This window comes from Papilio xuthus, unplaced genomic scaffold (assembly GCF_000836235.2).
Source record: "Papilio xuthus unplaced genomic scaffold, Pxut_1.1 DF825017.1, whole genome shotgun sequence".
In the NCBI taxonomy this organism is placed as follows: domain Eukaryota; kingdom Metazoa; phylum Arthropoda; class Insecta; order Lepidoptera; family Papilionidae; genus Papilio; species Papilio xuthus.
In genome coordinates, this window is record NW_013533632.1 from 4,195,530 (window position 1) to 4,219,861 (window position 24,332).

The window sequence follows — 24,332 nt, forward strand, 5'->3', positions numbered from 1 at the left end:
TCACTTTATTAAAATTCCTTAGCATTTTAATTAAAAATACATGTTATTACACGTTACGTTAATTTGACTTTTAAAATTTGTTTATAGATTTTTTTTATTTTAATTTGTAATCAAGTATATGCATAATATATATTAATTTAACATTGGAATATTTTTACTATGGGTTATGAGTACAGTGACAGTTGGATTGACTGATATTGTTATCCCTCTCATTCTTTTTAGAATAAACAGAGACAACAATATGTGTCATACAAGTCGATACCCACAGAATTTAGAATAGGAATTAAAACATTTTATTCAAATTTTTAGTCCCTGGAATAAGTAATTTCTCTCGACAAAGCATAATCAACTCTTTATTCCAAATTCAAAAAATCTAATTCCATTATTACATTAAGTTCAATGTTGATTTTAATTATTAATGTAAGATTTGATAAAAGATCGATTGTAATTTGATATACATTTTTTTCGTTACCCATTTACTATTAAATTAATATAAATGAAAATAATACTTCAGCTATTATTTTAAATCCATTATCAATTTTTTGTATTATAATTCGTATGTTATTGTTTCTTTTTTCCAAAACAATGAAATAGTTGTAATACATGTGTTACGACAATGGAAACTCGCCGTATTAATACATGATTACTAAGTTAAATGAAATTTATTTTTTATCAATGATTCCTTTATAAGTCTTGTCAAATCACAATCGATGTGTTATCATAATAGATAAGTACCCAATAGTTGGATAAATGTAAAGCTTGAATAAAAAACGCGCATCAAGCAATAAAAATGTAGATGTAACATATAAGGTTTTTTCTATGTATATGTGTATAATATAGTATGAAAAATAATTGTGTAATTTAAGGGGAATATATGTATATTTTGCTTATTTATCGTTTTATTTTTCGATGCAAATGACCTGCCTTAATATTATATTAATATTATAAAAAATTGCTTTTATCCATTGGTAAAAGTAAGTGCTTCCAGAAAACGATTTAGTGGAGTGGATTTAGGCATATCACTATTCTAGAATCATGAACAAGCACATTTTTTTAATAAAGCAATGCTATGCTGTTAAATATGTCATAAAAATAATTATTAACAATGGAAGTGATAATGCCGCTTAATGCTTACGTATATTTTAATTGTAGTTCGAAGATGAGTCCTGGCGCTTCGCCAGTCAGCACACGATGCATACCTAACGCGCACCGAGCCGTTTCTAACATACCATCTACTCAAATTTTTTATCTAGAGTGCCGGATGTAGACGCCGGTTATATTATAATCATCCTAGAAATCATATTTTCAATACGAAACGTAAAAGATCACATAATTAGCTCTGTAGTAATTCTGCTATTGAATATTATAAAACGATTGTCTGTGTGAAGTATTAAGTGGTGACAGTGATGATGGGGAAGATATGCGTTGAGTGGCAGTGGGTGCGAAACAGTGTCAAGATTGAGGGGCGGCGTTGGCCGACGGCCATGGGCACGTGGCGTCGTAAGGAAGCCCGATGCGATGCGACGTAAACACGCCTATTCGCACAACTGATCTTGGCCAGATCTTGACCCATTAACACGGGTGCCGATGTCAGAGCTGTGTCGCTTTGGGGTATTAATAGCTGGTAAGCGGGAGCGGGGTTGTGTTGAGCGTACGCGCACTCCGCCTACGGGCCATTCCACGAGATCTCCGTGCGCCGGGACCATGATCGCGGGAAAATGACATCTCGAGGCATAAGACGGAAGAAATCCTCACTCTCCGAAGTGAAAGTGGCTGTGATCGGTGCACCGTCTGTCGGCAAAAGCGGTATGTGAGCTCGCGATACATATACACGCACGCGCAATGTTTAGTGTTTTGTTTGCAGAAAGCTAGATAAGTGTTGTTATAACAACTTTTTTATAGTTTGATAATTAACCCCTGTGATGTTTCTCGAATGGTAAGTTGTAGCCCTTAATAAATAAAAAAATCGATAAATAATTGCTGACTAAAGTTTGTGGCTACAATTTTTTACATGTGATATATTAAATACATAAGTTTATTTTGGTTATTTTGAAAGGTATGTAGCAAATTTATCAAATCCGCTTAAATTTATCGGTATTTGGCTACGGACGGCGATTGTACTTGCAAATATCAATTTAGCAGTCGTTCTAAAAAATTTAGAAAAATTCTCTTTCGAATTATGATTCAACGTCGCAACGAATTCATGGATATAAACCAATTCCTACGCGATTCTGAAGAAATCATTGCTACGACCACGAAGATAAAATTAGTCAATCAAAAGTTACTTCCAAGGTTAACTAAACTAACAAATTATTCACTAGTAAATTGCCACAATTAAAATATTTTGTCACCAAATAATATTAGAACGGTTTTGCAAATAACAATGTAATTTTTAAAATTAAATATTAAAGTGTAAGCGTCGGCGCGGCGGTGGGTTAAGCACTTGACCTTTAATGTTCAGATCCTGTGTTCGAATCCCGCCCTGTATCAATCAGTTTTCCGATTTACATATAGTATACATACATCTGACTTTCTTATCAGCGAAAAATTCAAAGACATGTATCAATCAAACCCTAGAATAATGTCTACTTTCACAGTATTAGTAAATAATTCCGAACACATTCAGTTTTAACTACACAGTCGGACTGTACAGTTAAAACTTACGGTGTAAGCAAAACTGGGGACTGTAAAGTTTGACTGACAGTTAAGCCCGCTCAGAGAATCATTTTCAACTTTTCAGTTATTATAAAACTGATTATGTCGCCGGCATAACATTGACAACATCACGAAGTTACACATTACAAAAAAAACTTAGAATGCTAAAACCTATATGAAAGTAACGCTGAATAGAAATTGAAATATAATTTTGATCGATTGCCTGCAAATACTCCGTCCACATTTCCAGTCCAAAAGCTATTTGCAGTGAATATTTTAGCATTTGTTCGTGTAAGAGGACTGTACAGTTATACCTAAAGGTCTACCAGACAACACGAGACTTTTGCCAGACAGTTGTTTCTACTCGATGTCGCATTACATTGCCAAAATTTTAACACGAAGGTCTTTACTAGACGGAGATATTTTAGATATACAATTATGCATTTGAATATTACAGTTAAAAGTAAATGAATATTTGGATGCATATAATTTAGATCCAAATATTAATTTAGAAAGTAATTTAAAGTAATTAGTCGAAATTTGATTCAATCCCCAAAAGAAGTAAAATATTCCTATATAATATTCAGAAATGCAATGTTTCACACTGATGACAATCTATTAAGCTGTTAGTTAATGTAATAAAATATGTCATCTTTTTAGGCACCTTATTAAGCAATTAATAAAACGAAATTAGTGGCACGTAAAATAGATTTATAATTTCTGCCTACTTCTATGGATGACGGGTATACTGTTAATGTTACAAGTCGTGAAATTTTTATAGATGCGAAATAAATCATCAAACGAGATTAGAATGTACACTTTTTATTAGAACCACGATCTAAAAATGTTCCATCATTGTGGCTTTCATTGTTTTCAACGATTACATCAGTGTAACATCATTAATCGTTAAACCAGATTATTTTACGAATAAAAAAAATTACCAATGATTGTAAGTAAACTATTCAAATATTCTGTTGGAAGCATCTCAATTAATTATTATAGTTTCGATTATTAACACTGGATTTATAATGAAGCTATAGCTGGTCATATTCTACAGTTTTGTTTGAAAAGCATTTTCTTATAAAAAAAAACTTCTTAATTCTAGCGTGAGAAAGTTTAAATTTTAGTAGATTCACGATTTACCGTGGGTTACCGTGAGTATCTCCGTTTAAAACATATTGCTATCTCTGTGTTGCCAAAGATAGTGACACTGATCACTATGTTTTATACAGAGATTTAGTTCTCAGAAATCTACGGTTAATCTATTATGTCTTGTACGTAATATTATGCTGGCCATCCAACGGGGAAATGCCGCCAGCCTCTTGGGAATCCTACCGTGCGAGCGCAGCGATTTGGGGTCGATTTTTTATATTATTTAGTTTTATTTTTAGTTTGGTTTAGTTTTAGTATATAGTTTATTTAATATAGTATTAATTAATTCATTGTTTTGTAGTGGTTAGTTATTTAGTAAGATTATATTTTAATTATTTAGTTTCCTAGTACTAAGATTGTTAATTTTTATACTAGGAAACTAAATAATAAATAATATTCTTAACTTTGTTCGAAGCAAACATATAGCATTTTAAAACTATATTATGCGTATTTATTTCTTTTATATGTCATATTCTGAAGAAATAAACTATTGTATAATAAAATATGAATATGTAAAAGTTCGATTGTAACGTACTAGTTCTGCTGTGCTCTGTTCTTACTGAGGTCATTTTATTTATTTATAACAGTAACATTGAATAACACGTGTGTAATGCTCGCGACCATTGCCGCAATGCGAAACTGTTATATACAAAAACATATTATTTTTATATTACATAAATAAAACAGACTCCAATACCAAGAGTTGAACCTTCTATAGGGAGTTTAGAAAACATTTGGTAAACATTGTACTCATAATGTTTAAGAAATACGAGTGTCTATTTCCTGTATTTACATCGTCAATAATATGTACCTATTACAAGATGCAAGCTTTAGCTTTATGTAGAATGAGGAGATTAATAAATCGTAAACGTTTAATTTAATAATTTAAATATACGTTAAAATCATTTGAGATAAACATTTGTAATTAATATCTTAATAATATAAATAATGCGAATGTTTAAATAGATAGATAATTGTTTGAAAGTATCTTCAGAACGTCTGCATGGCCTCGTTGAAATGTGGTATAGATCTAGAACATACCCTGGAAGAACACATACTCTACTTATTAAGTTTTTTTCTTAATTCCGCGCGCACGTAGTCGTAGGCGTAAGCTAGTTGTTTATAAATGCTGACGATTGAATTAAAATGAACAAAACAATGTATATCGATGAAGAGTCGGCGTCATAACTGGTGAAGACGAATACGCTACAAAACATATCCCTTTGCTCATTTGTCATGATCTGTTGCAAATAAACCCACGCTGTCGGCTTTTCTATTTGTGTGTGTTGTCAAAATAGATTCCGTAGTTGAATTCTTAAGTGACATCTGACGAGATAATATTCTCAACGCGTAGTAAAAATGCGAATAATGGTTGAACCGAACTAACATTGGTGGTAAATGTTATATTTACTGCCATTCAGTACATTTAGGTAATAACACATACCTAGTCAATTTCAACAAAACCTAGATCAATATCACATTCTCGAGCGGCCTGGTGTACGCGTAATTTATTTTATACTAACTGTCGCCTGCGACTCCGTCCTTGCGTAATTGAAAAAAAAAATAGTAGCCTATGTGTTTTTCCAGACTGTTCTACATCTTTGCCAAATTTCAGCAAGATCCATATAGCCGTTCTGGAGATAGCTTCAAACACACATCCATCTAAACATTACCATTTATAATATTGGTAAGGTAACTAATTAAATTTTATTACTAAACACATAATATGTATTATTATGTTAGCGAGGAGACATGTGCCAAAGTATCTTTCCGATGGCTAACTTAGGTAATATAGATTCAAGACAAGCCGCAGATGGCACGTAGGATGGTTGTAATTGGAATAATTTCGACACTTCGGGTCTAATTTTGGCGGCAACATTGTGTATTGGTGCGTAAACTCCGAATGTATATGGGTCAATGATCATGAATTCCATTGCTCTCGTACTTTCGTACGTACACGTTATATCTTATTATTTTAATATACAAGCATATTCCATTCATTGCTTACATGCATGCATGTATATTGTAGCTACAAATTGTTACGCCTCTACCACTAATTTACTTTACACATTAAAACGTATCTCCCGTTTGCTATTATTTAGGGTTGAGTCTCCTCACTTTCCTTTTCCAAATTAAGTAGGTGTTGCACTCAGAAATACAAGCGTCATCATTATTTGAAACCTTCTGTCTCCCGCGACTCCGTCCGCGTGGATGCATAAAAAAACGTAATAAAGTTAAATAAAAAACAGCTATCCTATGTCCGTCTCCTGGCTCTAAGCTACCTCCTCACCAATTTTCAGCCATATCGGTAAAGCCGTTCTTTCTTGAGTTATAAATAGTGTAACTAACACGACTTTCTTTTATATATATATATATAGATAGATGTCATATTACGTAACAAAAACAGGCATTAGTAAAGATGTTTATAAAATTAAATTACACTTAATAAGATGATCATATCTGTCTAAACCTGTCGTAATGAAAGACGGTTAATCGTTTTGTGTTGTTTACAAAGTTCATAATGGTTGTTAACATATTTTTTAAAAAGAATATAAACGTTTCCTCTGCGTGCACTTTGATCTCAGTTGATTTCAGAGTACATTAGGTAATATTAAAACGTGCTCGTTCAAATATTCACGCGTAGAGAACAATTGAAAATAACCTCGAATCCGCGCACTGTCTAATTCTGTGATACCGAACGAAATTTGAAACGCGCGAATTTTCGTATTTCTAATTAGCTATTCATTGCAAAAACTTCTTGATTTTGTCTTATAAATGAAAAGATTTCAACTTATAAAGTAATTTTCGAAGTTATTCAATTTCATAACATAACCCTAGAACATGCATGCGCACAGCGTAACAACAAAGAAACCTTTTGTAGACGTTTTCCCAACACGATTGTTTAGGTCTAAAATAAGACTTCTCTTATGCAGAAATCAATCGAACGTGCTTTATGGTAATTTAAGGTATGTATATTGAATAGTCGATCGTGTTTATAACAGTTTCATGAAGCTCAATAGATTTTGGTTGGCCAATTTGTTTAAACCAAGGTTTCTTTTGTGTTCTCTATTATAAGTCCAATTTTGATATAAGTTTATTACGTATTTTGGATACTGGCGAGAACTTTATTATTTATATTTTCATGTATGTTTCTTTCGAGGTAAGAACTTCTTATTTTTACAAACCTGTTGAAAATTGGCCACGGGGACAGAAATGTATTTTTAAAAGCATTCGGTAACGCTACCCGTCATTTACAATTATTTAGCGCATGATACAATACTTATTACGTTTTGTCATCGTAAATCGTTTAGATGTGTGATATCACAGCAGAGTGCTACCGAAGTGGCAGAACGCCAAAACGCAAGTGATAGAACAATCTGCGTAAACTACGTTTGTTTACGAATTGTTTTATACGATAAAAATAAACAATAGCCAATCATTTTATCATTATTTAATGATGCTATATTGTAGCAATCGAGTATTAATGAGATCACTTATACATATGTACTTATGTAACGTTAAAATGCAATGAAATGATGCTGCCATCATTTACATATTACACGCTATAATGTACCATGCTATTGGCAGTGATTATAAGTATCTTTAGCCTTTATATAGGTACAATCTGCCCGATTCTACATCCTTACAACTACGTAAGCTTGCTAGCCAATTACTGGTACTCTTCACGTAATTTTTCTGAGACGAATTGCCAGCCAATCACATTTGCGAGTTAAATATTCTTACTTTTTTCCTTCTAAGGGAATCTCCGATACATAGTTTCGTTAATCTTTTTCTAAAAAAAATTATAATTTTAATTTTGAATTACATTTGTTAACAATATGTTGAAACGTGTCATCAAAACAAATTGATAGTAGACAAATAACTAATGATGATGCAATGCCCCATATTCATTCACGGTTCGATTTGAATGACGTCATCGAATGGTCGCTGCAATTCTCCATAGATTTCGATGCATTTGGACAATACACAAGTCAAAACGCAATGGTAAAATAATATTACAGTTTTGTAACAATTCAACCCTTGATTTTTTGCCCGAAAATCTGTATATATTATACTGTAAAAGAAACTAAGAAAAAACTACGGACTGCTGTACACGGATTGCTTGCAAGTTGAGCAAGAAAACTGCAACTCTCTGTGTACATGTACGTGGCCTTATCTGTCGTAGTTCGGACTGTTAAAATTTTAAATAAACTGTAAAATATCCTCGTATCTTAGTAAAAATAGAACTACTCAAAATGTTTAACAAGGTTACATTAATCAATAATGTTAATTCTGCCTGACGGAAATGTTTCAATTTTAGTACATTGTACCGAAAAGCGTTTATGATTCAGAAACCTCTGCCCGCACCCAAACGATTGCGTAGGACTATCACCCACTAGAAACGTCTTAACTACTCACAAAAATTATGTTTCGGCAGAGTTTATTCTATTTTTATTAAACATAAAGAAGTCACTGCTTCTTTCCTGCTATCGTTGAGTATTTTAAGACTTTAGAATAAACAACGGTTATTTGCGAACCGCGCGACGATATAGCTGTTTAACTAGCAAATAATAAAATAGTAAGATGTTCTGTCCTGTTTTTGAGCAGCTTTTATAAATAGACGTAATGTTTTTTACGGATTTATTAATAATGTAGATGCCAATAATTCGTTGGATATAAAATTCATGAGATTAACATCAAAAAGTCATATTCAAGCCAAGGCAGTATGGGCAAGCTACCAAAGCATTCCGCACCGAGAATGGGCAATAGAGCTAAGCTATTACTATAAGTTAAGCGCCATCTACCCCAATTTATAGGAGCAAGTGAACTTTACAACAATTATTCGGTCTAGAAATTCACTAGGACAAAATCTTTATACAGGCAGATTATTGAAAATAGACTTTTTATATTGTAAATTTTATGTCATATTAATTTCATGTCACTTCCTTTCTTTGTATACCTATGTTTTCTCTCAGCATCGTTTCAATTATTCATGGCGTAACACGGCTTCATTTTAAAGCGTTAGTGGTATTATTCGTTAATATTCAGGTGCCATATGGAACTGACTGTAAGATTGTGCTTTATCGATGGTTACAATTATATCTGTTTTCTCTAAACGATCTTGTAATAATATACTATTCTTTATGTACGTCATTACCTTGTTTAGTTAATTATATGTTCATTAAAATCAAAGCATTTGTGTACACGATTGCAACGACAATGTATAATAAAACAATTATCTATAACAATAAAATTACAAAGCCTGTCTAATTAAATAATAGTTAATTCTTTAGGGATATACAAACTTTATCAATTAAACCTCTTTTTGAAATTAAAAATTATTATTATTAGCTTGATCTAATAGTTTGGTGTAAAATAATATAAAGTTTTAATTATTAACAAGAGCGAATATTAGGTATGCAATATATTGAAATATGTAAAATGAAAACATACCGGTGTAGCAACTACATGCCTTTATGGAATAATTTGTTTCTATTTTCGTGATGTAATGTAGCGTAGATCGTGCCAAATATTCTACAGTGACGCAATTTTTGGGAATGTGAAAATATTTAACTTATGAAAAATGTAAATTAACAAAGTTATATCCAAAGCGCTACGAGTTGGGGTCCTTCAAGAAGCGAGCGTATCACCATCTCAAAGGCCGGCAACGCATCTGCGGATCCTCTGGTATTGCTGATGTCCTTGGGCGTCGTTAAACACCTCGGTGTTCCCGCTGCTCGTTTGCCCCCTTCTGTTATAAAAAAGGCAATAAACAACTGTATAGTTAAATTGTGGACTATACACTAACGAATATGTTCGAATACATCATTCTATATTAAACTACTCTAGCTTAAGTCCGCGATTTCGTCCGTGCGTAATTAAAAAAAAAAACTTAACGAGTAGCTATATGCTATTCCAGACTATGTTCTATATCTATGCCAAATATCTACAAACAAAAATCCATCGTTAAGTTATGAGTAGAATAAGATTCACATTAAAAAGCTAGTGTTCATTTGCAAAATTAAGTTTTTTTTCGTAAAGATACGGAATACTTAAAGGTAAGGATAGTAAAAGAATATTAAATTATCGTCCAAGTAAATATAGTCCAATATACTGCTTTTAAATGCTGGCCGTAAAATATCCAACATCGATCTATATTTCACGAAAGAAAAAATAAGATCGGAATGTCAGATACTGGCAACATTGTAACGCAAATAAAACGTAACGTGTACACAAATGGACAGTGAAAACAAACACTAGTTGTGAATTAAAAAAATACTACGCGAATTCAATACATCACAGTCTCGAATAGAACGAAATCAGCACTTTTGTGTATTTAGTTAACGTATTTTGCAAAACAAAATTTTGCGGCTGGTCCGTTTTATTGTAGGTGAAGTAGTTAACGATTTATCTCATAATTAATCACCATCATTGATAAATGTTTGAGAATACGCTGATGTATTTATCTTTAAAGAGGAAGTACGTTATTTATTGTTTCTAAGTCGATTTAAACCTAATGGTTGTAACAACATAGCCCAGTATTAAATTCCTTATATCCGTTGCCAAATGATCTGTACTTTCAAAACATATTGTCCTCCATCCTCTTTTAAAGAACAAATGTTAATATTTTTTTTACACGTGGAAACTTATTCTGCGTAATTACATATTTTTTCTGAAGTAATGTAGAAAAACAAGTAAACCGAAAACTTTGCATCTCTTTTATCAACATATAAAATATGACACAGGTAAAGTAAATATGAAAAAGAAATTTATGATTTTAATCAAACAAAAAAATCTTTGAACATAAATTATGGTATAATTTTGAACAATTAACAACTATTATTATTACTAGTCTAGAAAAAGAGTAATACATTGTAATATAGTATTAAATCAACGTAGAATTTATTATCGACACTGGCTGCTAGTTCATATCTAATTATATTTACACTCACGCTGTAGTTTTTACGTGATTATAATTAGTATGTCAGAGAATTTTTATAACATAATTAAAACCTGAAATAACTATTTAAATTTAACATTTATTAACACGCTTATGAACGCAACTCCTCGTTCACGATAATTATTTATATTTATTGTTTTTTTTGCTTATTCGGTTCCGCATGTCCAGCTACAATGGACTGCGAACTTTTTTAATTTTAGTGATATAGTGTATGCTATGCAGGTTTACATATTAAAAATAAGCCTCTGGCCTTCTAAGAATGCTACTTTATATATCTTAACTTGGCCAGTAACTAAGAAATGCGTAACAAACAAACAAACAATTTTTTTTATTCAGATGTCCTTTGCATTACAGCGTTGACGGTCCGATTCCTCACTAAGCGGTACATCGGAGAATACGATCATCAGCAAGGTATGGATTTTATTTTCTTTAACATATGCTAGAGCAAAGACTTTTCTTTTAAACGGATGCTACTCTTTAAGGCAAAGCAAAAGTAACCGTGTTAAAAAAATAATATATCGTACCGTAACTTTGAACTATTAGTAATCAAATCGACACACGAGATGGCGCTAACGTCAATATTGCCTTCAATAATTTTCCGTGAAAACAGTTTTTTTGGAAAAAAGAAAATTGACACTGTAACAGATGATTATTTTTATCAAATTCTATAGAAACAAAAAATCAACCAAAATTAATGTTATTTTAATTTTAATTTTCCAGATAGCAAGTACAAACACGAAGCTCTTCTAGATGGTGAACCAATATTGTTTGAAATATTGGACACGTGTCCAAAGGTAACAATTTACCTTATTACTCCACTGACCGTCATGTAATTAATTAGTGCAATTGACTGTCTGTACCCTAAACTGTCCTACTAATTTTATTTGTTTTTATTATTAGATCATTTATATACATAAGAGGCGAAACGATTTTTGGTTTTTTCAATGAATTATTAATTAATTTCGACATTAATGTTGATGTCCTTACGGCCAAACATGTTATATTCCAACTATCTCACTCTAACCTTGAGTTGCTTGTTCAAAAGACCTTCACGACCTTCATTTTGACTGTTACTAGTTTGTAGGTCAGGGACGGAGTATCGTTGACTCTTAGCTATTATTTTACTTATAGTTTTCTTTTCGATACATTATTTGCAGAGTTTGGACGAGCTACCTGGCAACGAAATAGCGCAATGGGCTGATGGTTTGTTCCTGGTTTACTCCATCACTGACCGCGAATCGTTTAACTACGTGCGTCGAGCCAAGCAAAGTCTTCATCCAGATGTTCCGCTCACACTTGTAGGCAATAAGGCTGATATGGTACATTTAAGACAGGTAATCCTTTACATATAACATGTTGTACTAGTTGATAAAGTTCTTACTTAAGAAGTGACGACTGAAATTAAAAATTTTAGATTTTAGAAACGAAAAACTTTTCTGCTGACCCTCATACAATAGGATATGGAAAGAATTTCTAAAATTGTAAAGTATTCAATGCGGTTTTATTTTATTTAATACCAACAGGACCAAATTTGTCACTACAAAATAAAAGTTGGTGTTCTGCCAAATACATCGTTTGGCAAAGTATACCATCTTCCTGGGCCGTTTTCGTTACAAGAATAGTCCGGCCATTAATGCACAGACACAAATTCATTACCATATACTGCAGACAAATATTAAACTTATTTTACTTCGTTAGTGCCTTGATATAGAAGGGAATACGAATGTGTACGAAGAGAATAGTAAACGTGCGAGCATGAATTCGAAACTCCCTACTGCAATTTCATCGCTATTTTTTCTGCAAAGGTATAGAAAGGGAACATTCGATAAAAATAGCGATCGAGCCATCCGGTATTCTGTGATCTTACACAATTTACTGTTGTGATTAATCCGGGTCTAACATTTACATAAAGTTATAAATATATAAATTACATGTTCCAGGTGAGTCCAGAAGAAGGTGAAATATTAGCGAAAGATTTTGAATGCAGCTTCGCTGAAGTAGCTGCGGCAGAGCAGGTGAATCAAGTTGGAGAGGTGTTCCATGAACTTTGCCGTGATGTGTTATCTCTCAGGAAACGGGCGAAACACAGCTTGCTTGATAGAATGCTCGGCTCGAAAAGCGCATATCGAGTCTATTCCAGAGGGAAAAGTGACAGCGCATTACCCAAAGACTAATTATAGACAATATTATGTGCATTTAGTCACTTAAAGTTTGTTAAGTAGATTGACCTTATTTTGTGGTTGGTTAGAGAAAATGGTTCCATTTCATAATAACTTGTGCTATTTGTATATGATTAAAATTAACAGTGGAAAATCGATAACAATGTAATTTGCAATATTTTGATACATGCAATATTATCTGCTAAATGTTTGAATATTTACAAAAAATGTTAAGTTATAAATTTTTAAATTATTAAATATATAATACATTTTTATAATTATTTCCACATTGTAGACGTAGGATACAGGAAAATTAAAAAATATATTTTGTAAGTACTTTTATACATGAAAAAATGTTATTTTCTAAGTTTGTATCATAAAAGTAGGATAAAGTCTTACAAGACATGTTCGCAATATCTGTGTAAATAAAAAAAAAAACTGAATTCGACAACTTAGTGCATAACTTAAGAACGAAAGTTTTAAATAGATACTTTTTTTCTTATATTGACTTCAATAAGAAAAACTTCACAAAGATGTGAATGATAAAAAAAAATGGCTATGCTACATTAAAGCCAGTTAGTTTATCCGATCATCTAGGTATTAGTTGATATTTATCTCTTAATAAATAAATGAGTTTTAAATAGTTTGTCTTATTTATTTCATGTTTACTCCCAATACTAAAGTTGTTTAACTAAAAAAAATTGTCAGCTCCATAACAATTTAATAAAATAAGAGATTACAACAATATAATCAATGTAGAATAACAAAGTATACACCTAACATCACAGTAGAAAACAAAGAGTTTATTTATAATTTCATAGAGAAACAACCATTAAATTTTCAAATAATATAAATGTTAAGGGACTTATTTTTTAATATAAAAATAGTATATTAAACGTTTTCGACAATTCACCGGCACGATATAAATAAATTTATAAAAGTGATTATCATTACAATAACAAACAGAGAAATAATGAGCTGCGATTAAAAAATGACTAGCCAGTCACAAAGGCAACCCTCAGAGTCACAAGTACAAAGGGTAATCTCTATAAAGTGGCCCCAAATTAAAATAAAGACGCCTCCCTAACGGCAGGGGTGCGCAGTCGCATGCGCCAATCACAGCCTGGCTTACACACTACGTCACGAGTTGACAGTTGTCCTAATATAAGATTTAAAGATGGCACCGGGAATCGACACCGATGACAATTTTTTTATTATTAGTCTTTTTTTCTATCCCCTAAAGGGATACATGTAATCTACAATATCATCTAAATAAGTAACATTTATACTAATGTTATCACGACCATTATAATTAAAATATCGCTATTATAATACATTTAAGAAAAATAATTATTATTTAATTATTATAATTTTTTATCTTTACTGTAAGTAAAAAACCATGAATGCTATATAACATTTTGAAATAGGTTTAATTTTAATAAATTATTCGCAAATAAATGAACTCAATAATAAGTCTAAACAGATAATAATTAAAAATGAGACGACTTTTGAACAAAGCGCGATATCAATTAGGTTGTCATTTCGGTTGGTATAGAGATGGGGCGGGTAAAATATCGCAAGGCACCCCGCACCCCTGCAGCCCCTACTGGATGCGCGTGCGTCACTCTACACCCAACCATCTCTGACGTAAACACATCAACGGAGTCACAAATCAGTTTAATTTGTTTTTCATGTGCTATAGTGAAGTGAGTTTTTCTTTTTAATTACAAGTAAGTACTCTTTATAGTGTTTATAATAATTCAAAAAGCTTTGCGCTTTATTTATTGAAATGAAATGCGAATATTTTTGATCACTTATTTTGTGCGAAGTGCGTGATTTTAAATGCCTGTGCGTATTTGATATAAATATTTATTTGTATATTATTTATGTAAAAGGACTGACTTTTCTGTATTAAATAAACGTATTAATGGCTAAATCATTCTGTTACGTTTTATTACTTTAATAAAAAAAAAACAATAATAGCTAATTCATTCGCAATTGATGTTCATGTGCAAAATTCCGCTGAGATGTTTTTTTTAACAATATATAATGAGTAAAATAATCTAATTTAAGAGAATCTCGTTTATTTAAGGGTTTACCCTCGGTGATGCGGTAGGTCGAAGATCAGATGTCGTATCAAAACTGTAAGTCGATAATGCGGGTATTAAGTGCACTCTATATTAATACAATAATGACAAGAAAATTTGCACACAAAATTTAGTCTAAACAATGTTACGCGTTGATTAAAAAAAATTGCCCAAAGACTTTAACCCTAAAAGTTTGAAATCTAAATTATTAACGTTTTTGTATTATTAAAGAATTATCCGATTGGTATTTTTTGAAGTTATCGCGAAAACTTCTTATTATAACATAAATCAAACAAATTCACTGATTCATTGTTACTTCTAAAATATAACATAAAATGATTCTAAATATGTCGAACATCTTAATGATCACAAATAAATATATCTTCTATATATAAAAAAGAAAGGCGTGTTAGTTACACTATTTATAACTCAAGAATGGCTTTACCGATATGGTTGAAGTTTAGTGAGGAGGTAGCTTAGAGCCAGGAGACGGACATAGGATACTATTTATTCTTTTTTTCGAATTTATGCCTTGAATAGCTGCTTTTTGTTCAACTTTTCTAGGTATTAAGTTTTTTATACATTCACGCGAACGGAGTCGCCGGAGACAGCTAGTATTTTATGTACATCGATTACTGATTTTTTTATCGATCCATATTAACAAGGTCTACACCATATTTTAATTACAAAATCTTATATTCTTAATTATTATTTTTTCGTCTTCCAATATATTATTATAATATAATTTAATAAACAATTTAAGCAAAGAATTTTAAGAAATAAATATATTTATATCATAAAAAGTTTTATGTCATTGACATAAAACTGTTTATTACTTATGGCGTTAAATGAATTTACAATTGAAAATGATATCGTAACCAGTTGTGTTAATGTTAAAAAAATTAATTTTCACTTACTTGTGAAGTCGTTAAAGTTTACTTCATTAATGTTTTCTCGACACGCTTATTGAAAGTTAATTTTGTTTCTTTAACTTTCCTTCAAAGAGTTTTTCTTCGATACACATATGTATACATATTAAAATACAACAGTTCCGAAAAGCAAAGAAATTAGGTGTACCATGGTAAATATAATTTAACTATTTCGATAATGTATTAAACGCAGTTTTTGTAGATATATATTACATAAAATTCTCGTGTCACAATGTTAGTCACTATACTCCTCTTTTATAAACTTTTTTGATCATCATCAGCTCACTATACGTCGCCACCGAGGAGCTACCCTAAATTAAGGGTGATCAGGCCATAGTCAACCACGCAGGCCAAGTGCGGGTTGGTTGACTTCACACACATCTTTGAATTTCTTCTCAGATATGTGCAGGTTGCATCACGATGTTTTCCTTCACCGTAAGAACGTCGGATAGATGTACACATGTAAATCGGAATACACATTGGTACCTGGCGGGATTCGAACCCAGGACCTGCAGATTGCAAGTCAAGTGCTTGACCCCTGGCCACCGATGCTCAAAAACTATAATTTAAATTTAGTAGGTCTGAGAATCGGCTATTTTATCCTGTGCGGCCGACCGCACGGGATAAAATAACCGCGGGCGACAGCTAGTAAGTATATATAGGACATAAAAGTTATGTATTACATGGGTTATTTTGTCATAGCAAGGTTGTATTGCCTTTGTCATTAGATTTAGATATAATTATTTTAATATTAGCCTAGGTGTTTAAATGTTAAAGTAATTAAATACAGGTAAATAATCTATCGATGACATCTACATACATGATTCATATCTAAACATCCTCATCTCAATATCGAATAAATATTATAATCACTTCTAAACTAATGTTGGCGGCACTGTTTGATAGTTTATTAGTGTAAATAAAACTTTGGCATAATAATAAACATTTCTTTTTTATTTAATAATAATTCTTAGAATGTATATGAAATCAAGAAGCTTTATCTATAATAGTAAATTTTTCGATTGTTCACATCCTCATTTGGTTAGTGTTTGTACGGTCGTACGGGACACTAAAACTTAAGTTTAGAATTTGTGTTATTGCGGAGCTTAGCTCTACCGATAAACCGGAAGTCATCGATACTCGACAGATAAAAATGTAAGTTTTTTTCCACAAGCATCTTTTTTCATGTTTGGTGCACAATGCTCGTTAATACATCTTTCCTTTTGTTTGTCTATTTACGAATTAATGAATAAATTACTAGGATTGTACGAGATAGATTTTCAATCAATAAAGTCGTCGAAAATTATGAAATATTGATATGGAATGATAACGCTTAGAGATTAAAAACATTTTTTAAATAATTTTTTGTTTTTTTAACGAAAACCAAAAGTTTACATTTACAAACTAAATTGTTTTTATATACTTTTATTTGTATGAATATCAGTAATGATATAAATATTGTTTGTTATTAAAAAGCTGCTTGTAAGGTATTTACGAATACAATGGCAGTCAGCACACCGCAAAACTAAAAAAAAAACTATTAAAGTCCAGTCAGATCTATTGAAATACAATCAATAGAAAACTTTTTATACCATCTCAATTTTAAAAGCAAGAAGCTACCGACTTTCCGATGTTATTATTGGAGTCGCTTTTGTTAATAACCCTCCGATGAGCACCGGGCCTATCCGACCTGAAGCTTATCCCAGCCTTTGTCCTCACGCTTTTACCCGGATTATCCCCGCCTAATTACCTGTTTTGCGAAACTGTAATTATGTCGAGAAAAATGCAACTTCGATGGTTAACTGCCGACAAACAAACATAACTATAAGGATTAGGCTACTGTCAATTCTTTTATAGTGTTGATGCAAACTATAATATTGAGCTTTTCAATATTTAAAATTTTAATGTATTTTTGCTTTTGTCTAGTATTGCGTGATTTGTGGACTTACTTGGCGTATGTGTATACTTCTTTATAATAGAAGAAACATAAATGTCTATATTCTTTCTAATTCATGTTATAGTTTTTGCTAGATATCAGCTCGCATTTTTTATTTGTACACATTTTTTATTGTTGCTTGAATTAAAGCTTTAATTATTATTTTTATGAAATCATGTCTTATTGTTAAATTCCTAAAGGATTCATTTACTTGTCTAATGTAACTTAAGTATAAACAAAAAATATTTAACTTTTTAAATTGATATGAAAAATGTTCAAGATACGAAAATATATATCAAGTTATATTTGTAATTTTTATAAGGCAATTAAATTTAATAAAAGTATTTCAATTATCAAAGAAATGTTACAGATTAAAATTTGACTACTTGTTAATACATTGGGAAATGGCAAATAATTGAAAAGAATTTATTGTAAAGTTCTCGATACAACGTGTACTTGACGCAACAACCGTTTAGTGCTACAAGTGGCCAAGAACAAAGCGAATAATGAACAAAAATACAAGTAGCACTCAGCTTTATAACCAAAAGATGTCAGTACGGTCGCCGGTGAACAATGAAGCATTATTTTCTTACATTTGTTGCAATATAATTGGTGTTTAGTTCTTTCCTGCTTCTTTTCTGAACGCTTAAGCATCGAGTGCTCTTGTTGGCCACAAGGGACAGTCTGCCACTTGAATATTCGCACGGTTTGAATGTGTGAAAATTTTACACTCTACTAGCTAGCGATGGTTAATTTTGTTATATTACAGAAAATTAAGAATATATATTAATTAATAATTATTTTAATATTAATAATACTATTAGAATATGTCATGCGCAAGAAGTGATTAAAATGGTATAGCTAAACAGTCCTTTTTGAAATTTTCGGCGCTTGATTTTGTTTCAAATTGATTTATACTAATTATTTTCTGTTGAATAAGTATATCACTTACATATATTTAAATTGTTTGATTAACTTGTTACAGGTAATATGAAAATAAATTAATTATGGAAATGCAAACAATGGCACCGTCTTCAAGTAAGTCAATAAAAACTATTTTAATTATCTAGTCCGAAAACGACTAAGTACAGCACTATTTACCTAATTTATAAACGCATGAATAATATATCATGTGAAATAATATACTCCGTAAAATTTACATATTCCCGTGGGCAAATGCGAAACAATTATAACTGCCGATTAGAAACTCCCTGTCAAAAGTCAAAAGAGTGCTACAAAATTCTTGTCTAGTTATAGCTGGTCATGTCTTTCGTGTTATTTACTATGCTTACTATCCGCGATATCAACTCCTCTATCACCGGGCCAGAATATTTTGTTCTATTGCATTTGAATCCCTATGTCCATGGTAATATATTTATGTATTATATGAGGGAATTAATTGCGATAGCAGCGCCACTCTCACCGGGCCTAACAAGTTTGTGGGACTATATTGGATGCTTAATTACTTGTAATATGACAGTGTTGTGGGAGATGACGTGACCTGGCCAATTTGACATCAGCGTTGTTCCCACGTTCAATGGCGCATGCATCTGCCTCCCTTCCCACCCTTTACCATCAATTGCTCAGATAACGATACTAGTTATAGTTTACGTCATTGTTTATATAATCAAAACGTTCAATTGTGTCCTAAGCAAAGTTGGATTAATTCCGAACTACATTAGACTTTCTTTTAACTGGACTGAAAATTGCATCTTTATCATCTACATTTAAATACGAGTATATATATTTTAATATAATATATGCGATTAAAGGAAAATCACACACATACACACACACAAACAACAATCATTGTTTAATGGCAAACTACACAACACACATTACAAATCTGACCTAAGAACCAAGGCGGCAACAGTTAATGCAGTAAGCTATTCATTGTTCAAAAATATTAATATATGGTATAATTAATAAGACTAGATTTGTTGAAACACCCTAGTTAGTGATCATAATCGACCCTTCGTGATGCGTGGGATCTATCACCTGTATAGTGACCCCATCTATCCCATTGCGTGACACCAACACCCAATGAAGTAAAATGACCCCATGCTAATTGAAACAGGCAATGAATATCCTTTTTAAAATGCTATTAATGAGAACATCACTAAATGTATAACGGTTTACGAGATGCACGTTGTGTTGTACTTTTTTTTATAAACCGTAGTGTTTATATATCAACATAATTTTAAACAATTAACTAAAACAGTTTTAGAAATCGATTTTTAGACTTTGATCGAACGTAAGTTTTTTTAGCAAAAATTATATCGGTTAATGTTAATAAGATGGAGACAATATTATTCCGTGCAATTAAATTATTATCTTTTGGGGAGTAAAAGTATTTATCGTTCATTACTAACGTATCGTGAAAATACGTTTACAGCACGACGGTTTTTTTCTTTTACAAAACCCGTCATTATCATACGATCAATGGACGTTTTATTAAGTCGTACCAAATTGTTCCCAAGCTCCACTTCTTGGCTTTTATGCCACGCATTGTCTATAGTCGGCAGTTTTGTGAATCTTTTTTTTATAATCCTACATTCGATACCGCATTTCCTGCCCCGCAAGTGTACGCATTCACATGTACTGTATTATTCGGGATGTCTTATTGAATGGAAGTGCCTCGGTGCCTTTTCGACTACGGTCTTGTTTGGAGGTGTATTAATAAAGGCGTATTATCTTTTGGTCCGCTTTTGCTGAGTGGAGCGCAGCCGTGGGATCGTGTTTGTCAAGACAACAACATTGTGCGAGACCAAATGCCGGGGGTGTTTCGACTTTTTTATATCTTTTCTCGTAATTCGCGTTTACTTTCTCCATGAAAGCATTTTTTAAAGAGTTTAATTACATCACGACAGAATGAAAATTAAATTAAAATGTTTTTCATGGTTAAAAATTAAAATATTTCTTAACGTGAACTTTATTAAAATAAATATTGTTATTAATCATAAAATGTGTCAATTTGACACTACATATGGTCACAGTAAAGTCTACTTCCAATGATCCCCTCCCTGTGTAGGGCGTGGTTAGTGGTTCCCCTATCCTATGACATGTCCTTACCACTGTGATTTATGTGATTCATTTCTGTCTTTGTCATATTTTGTACTTTGGTTTTAAAATCTTTATGCATCCGTTTTATTATTTTAGTGCATTTAATTAATTACCTTTAACGTGGTATATCCCGGGAGTATGTCTAATTTGGAATACAAAAGTGTTACGTTAATAATGACGGTATTATAAATTTTATTTAAACTATGAATTAACAGTATGACGAAAATCCATCTTTTGAAAAGCTATAAAAATACACAATTTTACTTTTAATTGAACTTACAGAATAAAGTAAAAACAGTAGTTATATTCAAGAATAGAAGAGAGACGACAACTTTACTTTCTTGTTTTCCCCGCTAGAGAGCGAAAGAGCCGCAACAAATCAATGTTTACCCGCACAAGTACCAGGATAGCAGAATCGTGCAGGAGTTTGCTAATAGAAATGCCACAGCATATACACCCTTATCCTTGTAACAATAAAGGTGATCACGTCTATTCAAGGTATCTCTGTCAGAGACAGAGCTGCGCATGCCTATTGATGAATCGGAACCTGAGGCCGTCTTGTTCGAAAACTGTTAGCGATTGAGTGAGGCCTACCTATGTCATCAATCGATAGCGATATCTTTACGTCGACTAAAATGTTGCTCGAAGTCTTAGACGAAAAAAATCAAAATTAACAACCAAATCTACAAATTATTAAAAAATATCTAAATTACTTATTTAGTTTTTTTGGATTACCTTTATATAGTAATTAATATAATTAATTAAAACGGTATGAAATATTGTCATAACTTTTAGGTATCACATAGAACCGTTTTTAATAAAACGGTTCTAATATAGAATATATTATGTTATATTATGGAAATTTTACCCGCACCAATACTAAGAGAACATGACTTTTAAGATAGGTAAAATAGAAATGTTATACAAATATCAACCTTATTACTTTGAGAATGAAATATCACGTTTCTGAACTTACTGCGCATGCCTCTCGTAGCGTTCTGCGTAGAGAGTTTCTAACCTCTACGGCTCGTATACTACGAGTATCTTAGCAGCACAGAATTGTAATTAAGCGGATACCTAATGATATGTTACACGAAAATCAAAATACTTTCATTAATATATTTGTATGGGTATTATATCCGTTTTGCACGGAATTGCTGTTTGGACGTAGCATTTCAAAGATCGTTATAATATAAAACATAGTCTGGAAGAACATAAGGGCTACTATTTAAGTTTTTTTTATCCCCCAAGGACGTGGTCGCAGGCCACAGCTAGTTTTGTCATATTTGAAGATAGCGATACGATGTCGATTGTCGCAAATGTTCGTACTAGTCCCACTGTGTGATATATTATTGCAATATATTTCCCGCGTCAACAACCTACCGTTAATTTATTAACTCCTAGTACTCAACGTTTGGTTTTGCCCCTCCGAAACAAGCGTACTCTTCTCTCCGACGTGCCAAGTCGCGCAATAGGGTTGTTACTATAAGTAAAAATTTCAACCCTTGCCTTATTCAAATGAAAATACTTTCAAATTATTTTTTTACTTCTTACTTCTATATTTATCATACATTCGTATTAGCTTCTTAGCTGAAAAAAATATGTAGTCAATAATAATTTATTTTACCTTTAGGTCGCATTCTTTATGATGTGCCGTGCGCTGTGTGCCGCGACCACTCTTCGGGCAAGCATTACGGTGTGTTTGCTTGCGATGGGTGCGCGGGCTTCTTCAAACGGTCAGTTCGCAGAGACCGACGGTACGCTTGCAAAGCGCGACGCCCAGGTGCTTGTCTTGTAGATAAGGCGCACCGCAACCAATGCAGAGCATGCAGGCTAGCCAAGTGCTTAGAGGCTGGCATGAACAAAGATGGTGAGCTTAAACTATTACAATTTATATTTTTATTACAGCATTTCGCAGCGTTATTATCGTTGCAAATTGCTGTACGGATAGAAATTATTATAAAGAATATTTTTATTTGTATACTTACACGTATAAAGTCGGGATTTGGAGCCAGGTCTCAGAAATTCAGACAAGAACTGGTTAATAAGTGTGATTATTTTCATTTTCAGCGGTTCAACATGAAAGAGGTCCTCGCAACTCTACAATACGAAGACAGATGGCATTATTTTTAAAAGACCCAGCCGTGCCGTCTTCAGATGTAAACCTTTCACTTCCTCCGGCTCTAGACTTAGCCTTACCTAAACATAGTCCATTACCACCGCCGCCTTTGAGCTTATTCCATAGCCCTTTTCATCCATATCATAGAATAAATATGCTTTCATCTATAACACCATGTCCTCCAAAGGCACCTTCACCGCCACCTATTACAATTTCCCTCCTCAGTCCCGCTCAGCCAGAAGCTATGTGCGAAGCAGCCGCTCGACTACTCTTTATGAACGTGAAATGGGCAAAGAACGTTCCAGCCTTTACATCACTTTCCCTCTCCGACAGATTGCTACTTCTAGAAGAGACTTGGAGAGATCTCTTCGTTATTGGCACCTCACAATTCCTATATCCTATAGATCTTAAAATATTATGCGACGGAAAAAATCAAAGATTAGATGTAAAACAAGTCGAAGAATTCAATAGAGTTTTATTAGAATTCGCAAAAATTCGCCCAGACAATAATGAGTATTCGTGCCTTCGAGCGATTGTTCTTTTCAAAACATCGTTGGGCGATAAGAATAGCAATGGAAGTCCGCTTTTACCAAATTCAGAATCAAGAAGACTCCAAGATTTGCCAGCGATTGCTGCGTTTCAAGGTCATTCCCAAGTTGTACTTAATGAGGTAAGTGACATTACGAAAAACTAAGTATCTCACATTATTTTCCATGTGAGAAACATCACGCACCTACTTAAAAATTAGAAGGCATATTTTTTGGAAACTGCCAATTTTTGTAGTTCATTGCATAGGCGTTAATAGTAGAATTATGTTAGTTTTAGACATGAATATCAATAGCATTTTGTCATAACTTGCACATGAACGATACAGTTGTTTTGTAATTTTTTTGTACTTTAAAATGTGATTTTTGCTCTTAATTTTACTAGTTACTTTGTTATTTCAGCACGTGGCTAGAGCCTATCCCCACGAGACCTCCCGCTGCAGCCGTCTACTACAGTTATTGCCGCTGATTCGGGGAGTTTGCAGCGCGACTATCGTTGAACTATTCTTCCGTGCCACCATCGGGGAGATACCGATAGAAAGGATAATAAGTGATATGTATAGAACAGGAAAAGATACTGTTTGACATAAAATATATACTCTCTTGATTTAATATTTAACGGTTAACTAAGCGTTTTGAACGCTAAAGAAATGTTGATAAAAAATGTACAATTTCTCGTGTCTATTAAGGGAAAGTTGGCATTAGTCATTTTCTAAGGTTTATGAT

At 32.5% G+C, this 24,332-nt stretch overlaps 2 protein-coding genes across 2 annotated transcripts; both read left to right on the top strand.

Moving 5' to 3' along the window:
- The first annotated feature begins 1,323 nt into the window (after positions 1-1,323).
- LOC106126155 (ras-related and estrogen-regulated growth inhibitor) lies at positions 1,324-13,137 on the top strand. Its single transcript, XM_013323641.1, has 5 exons — positions 1,324-1,806; positions 11,123-11,179; positions 11,489-11,562; positions 11,926-12,102; positions 12,709-13,137. Exons 1-5 carry the CDS (start codon positions 1,719-1,721, stop codon positions 12,940-12,942), a joined length of 630 nt encoding a protein of 209 aa, XP_013179095.1. The 5' UTR covers positions 1,324-1,718; the 3' UTR covers positions 12,943-13,137.
- A 2,899-nt stretch (positions 13,138-16,036) lies between these two features.
- LOC106126196 (nuclear receptor subfamily 2 group E member 1) lies at positions 16,037-24,332 on the top strand. The gene is made up of 5 exons (XM_013323685.1): positions 16,037-16,095; positions 18,865-18,917; positions 22,576-22,812; positions 23,013-23,731; positions 24,009-24,332. Exons 2-5 carry the CDS (start codon positions 18,887-18,889, stop codon positions 24,189-24,191), a joined length of 1,170 nt encoding a protein of 389 aa, XP_013179139.1. The 5' UTR covers positions 16,037-16,095; positions 18,865-18,886; the 3' UTR covers positions 24,192-24,332.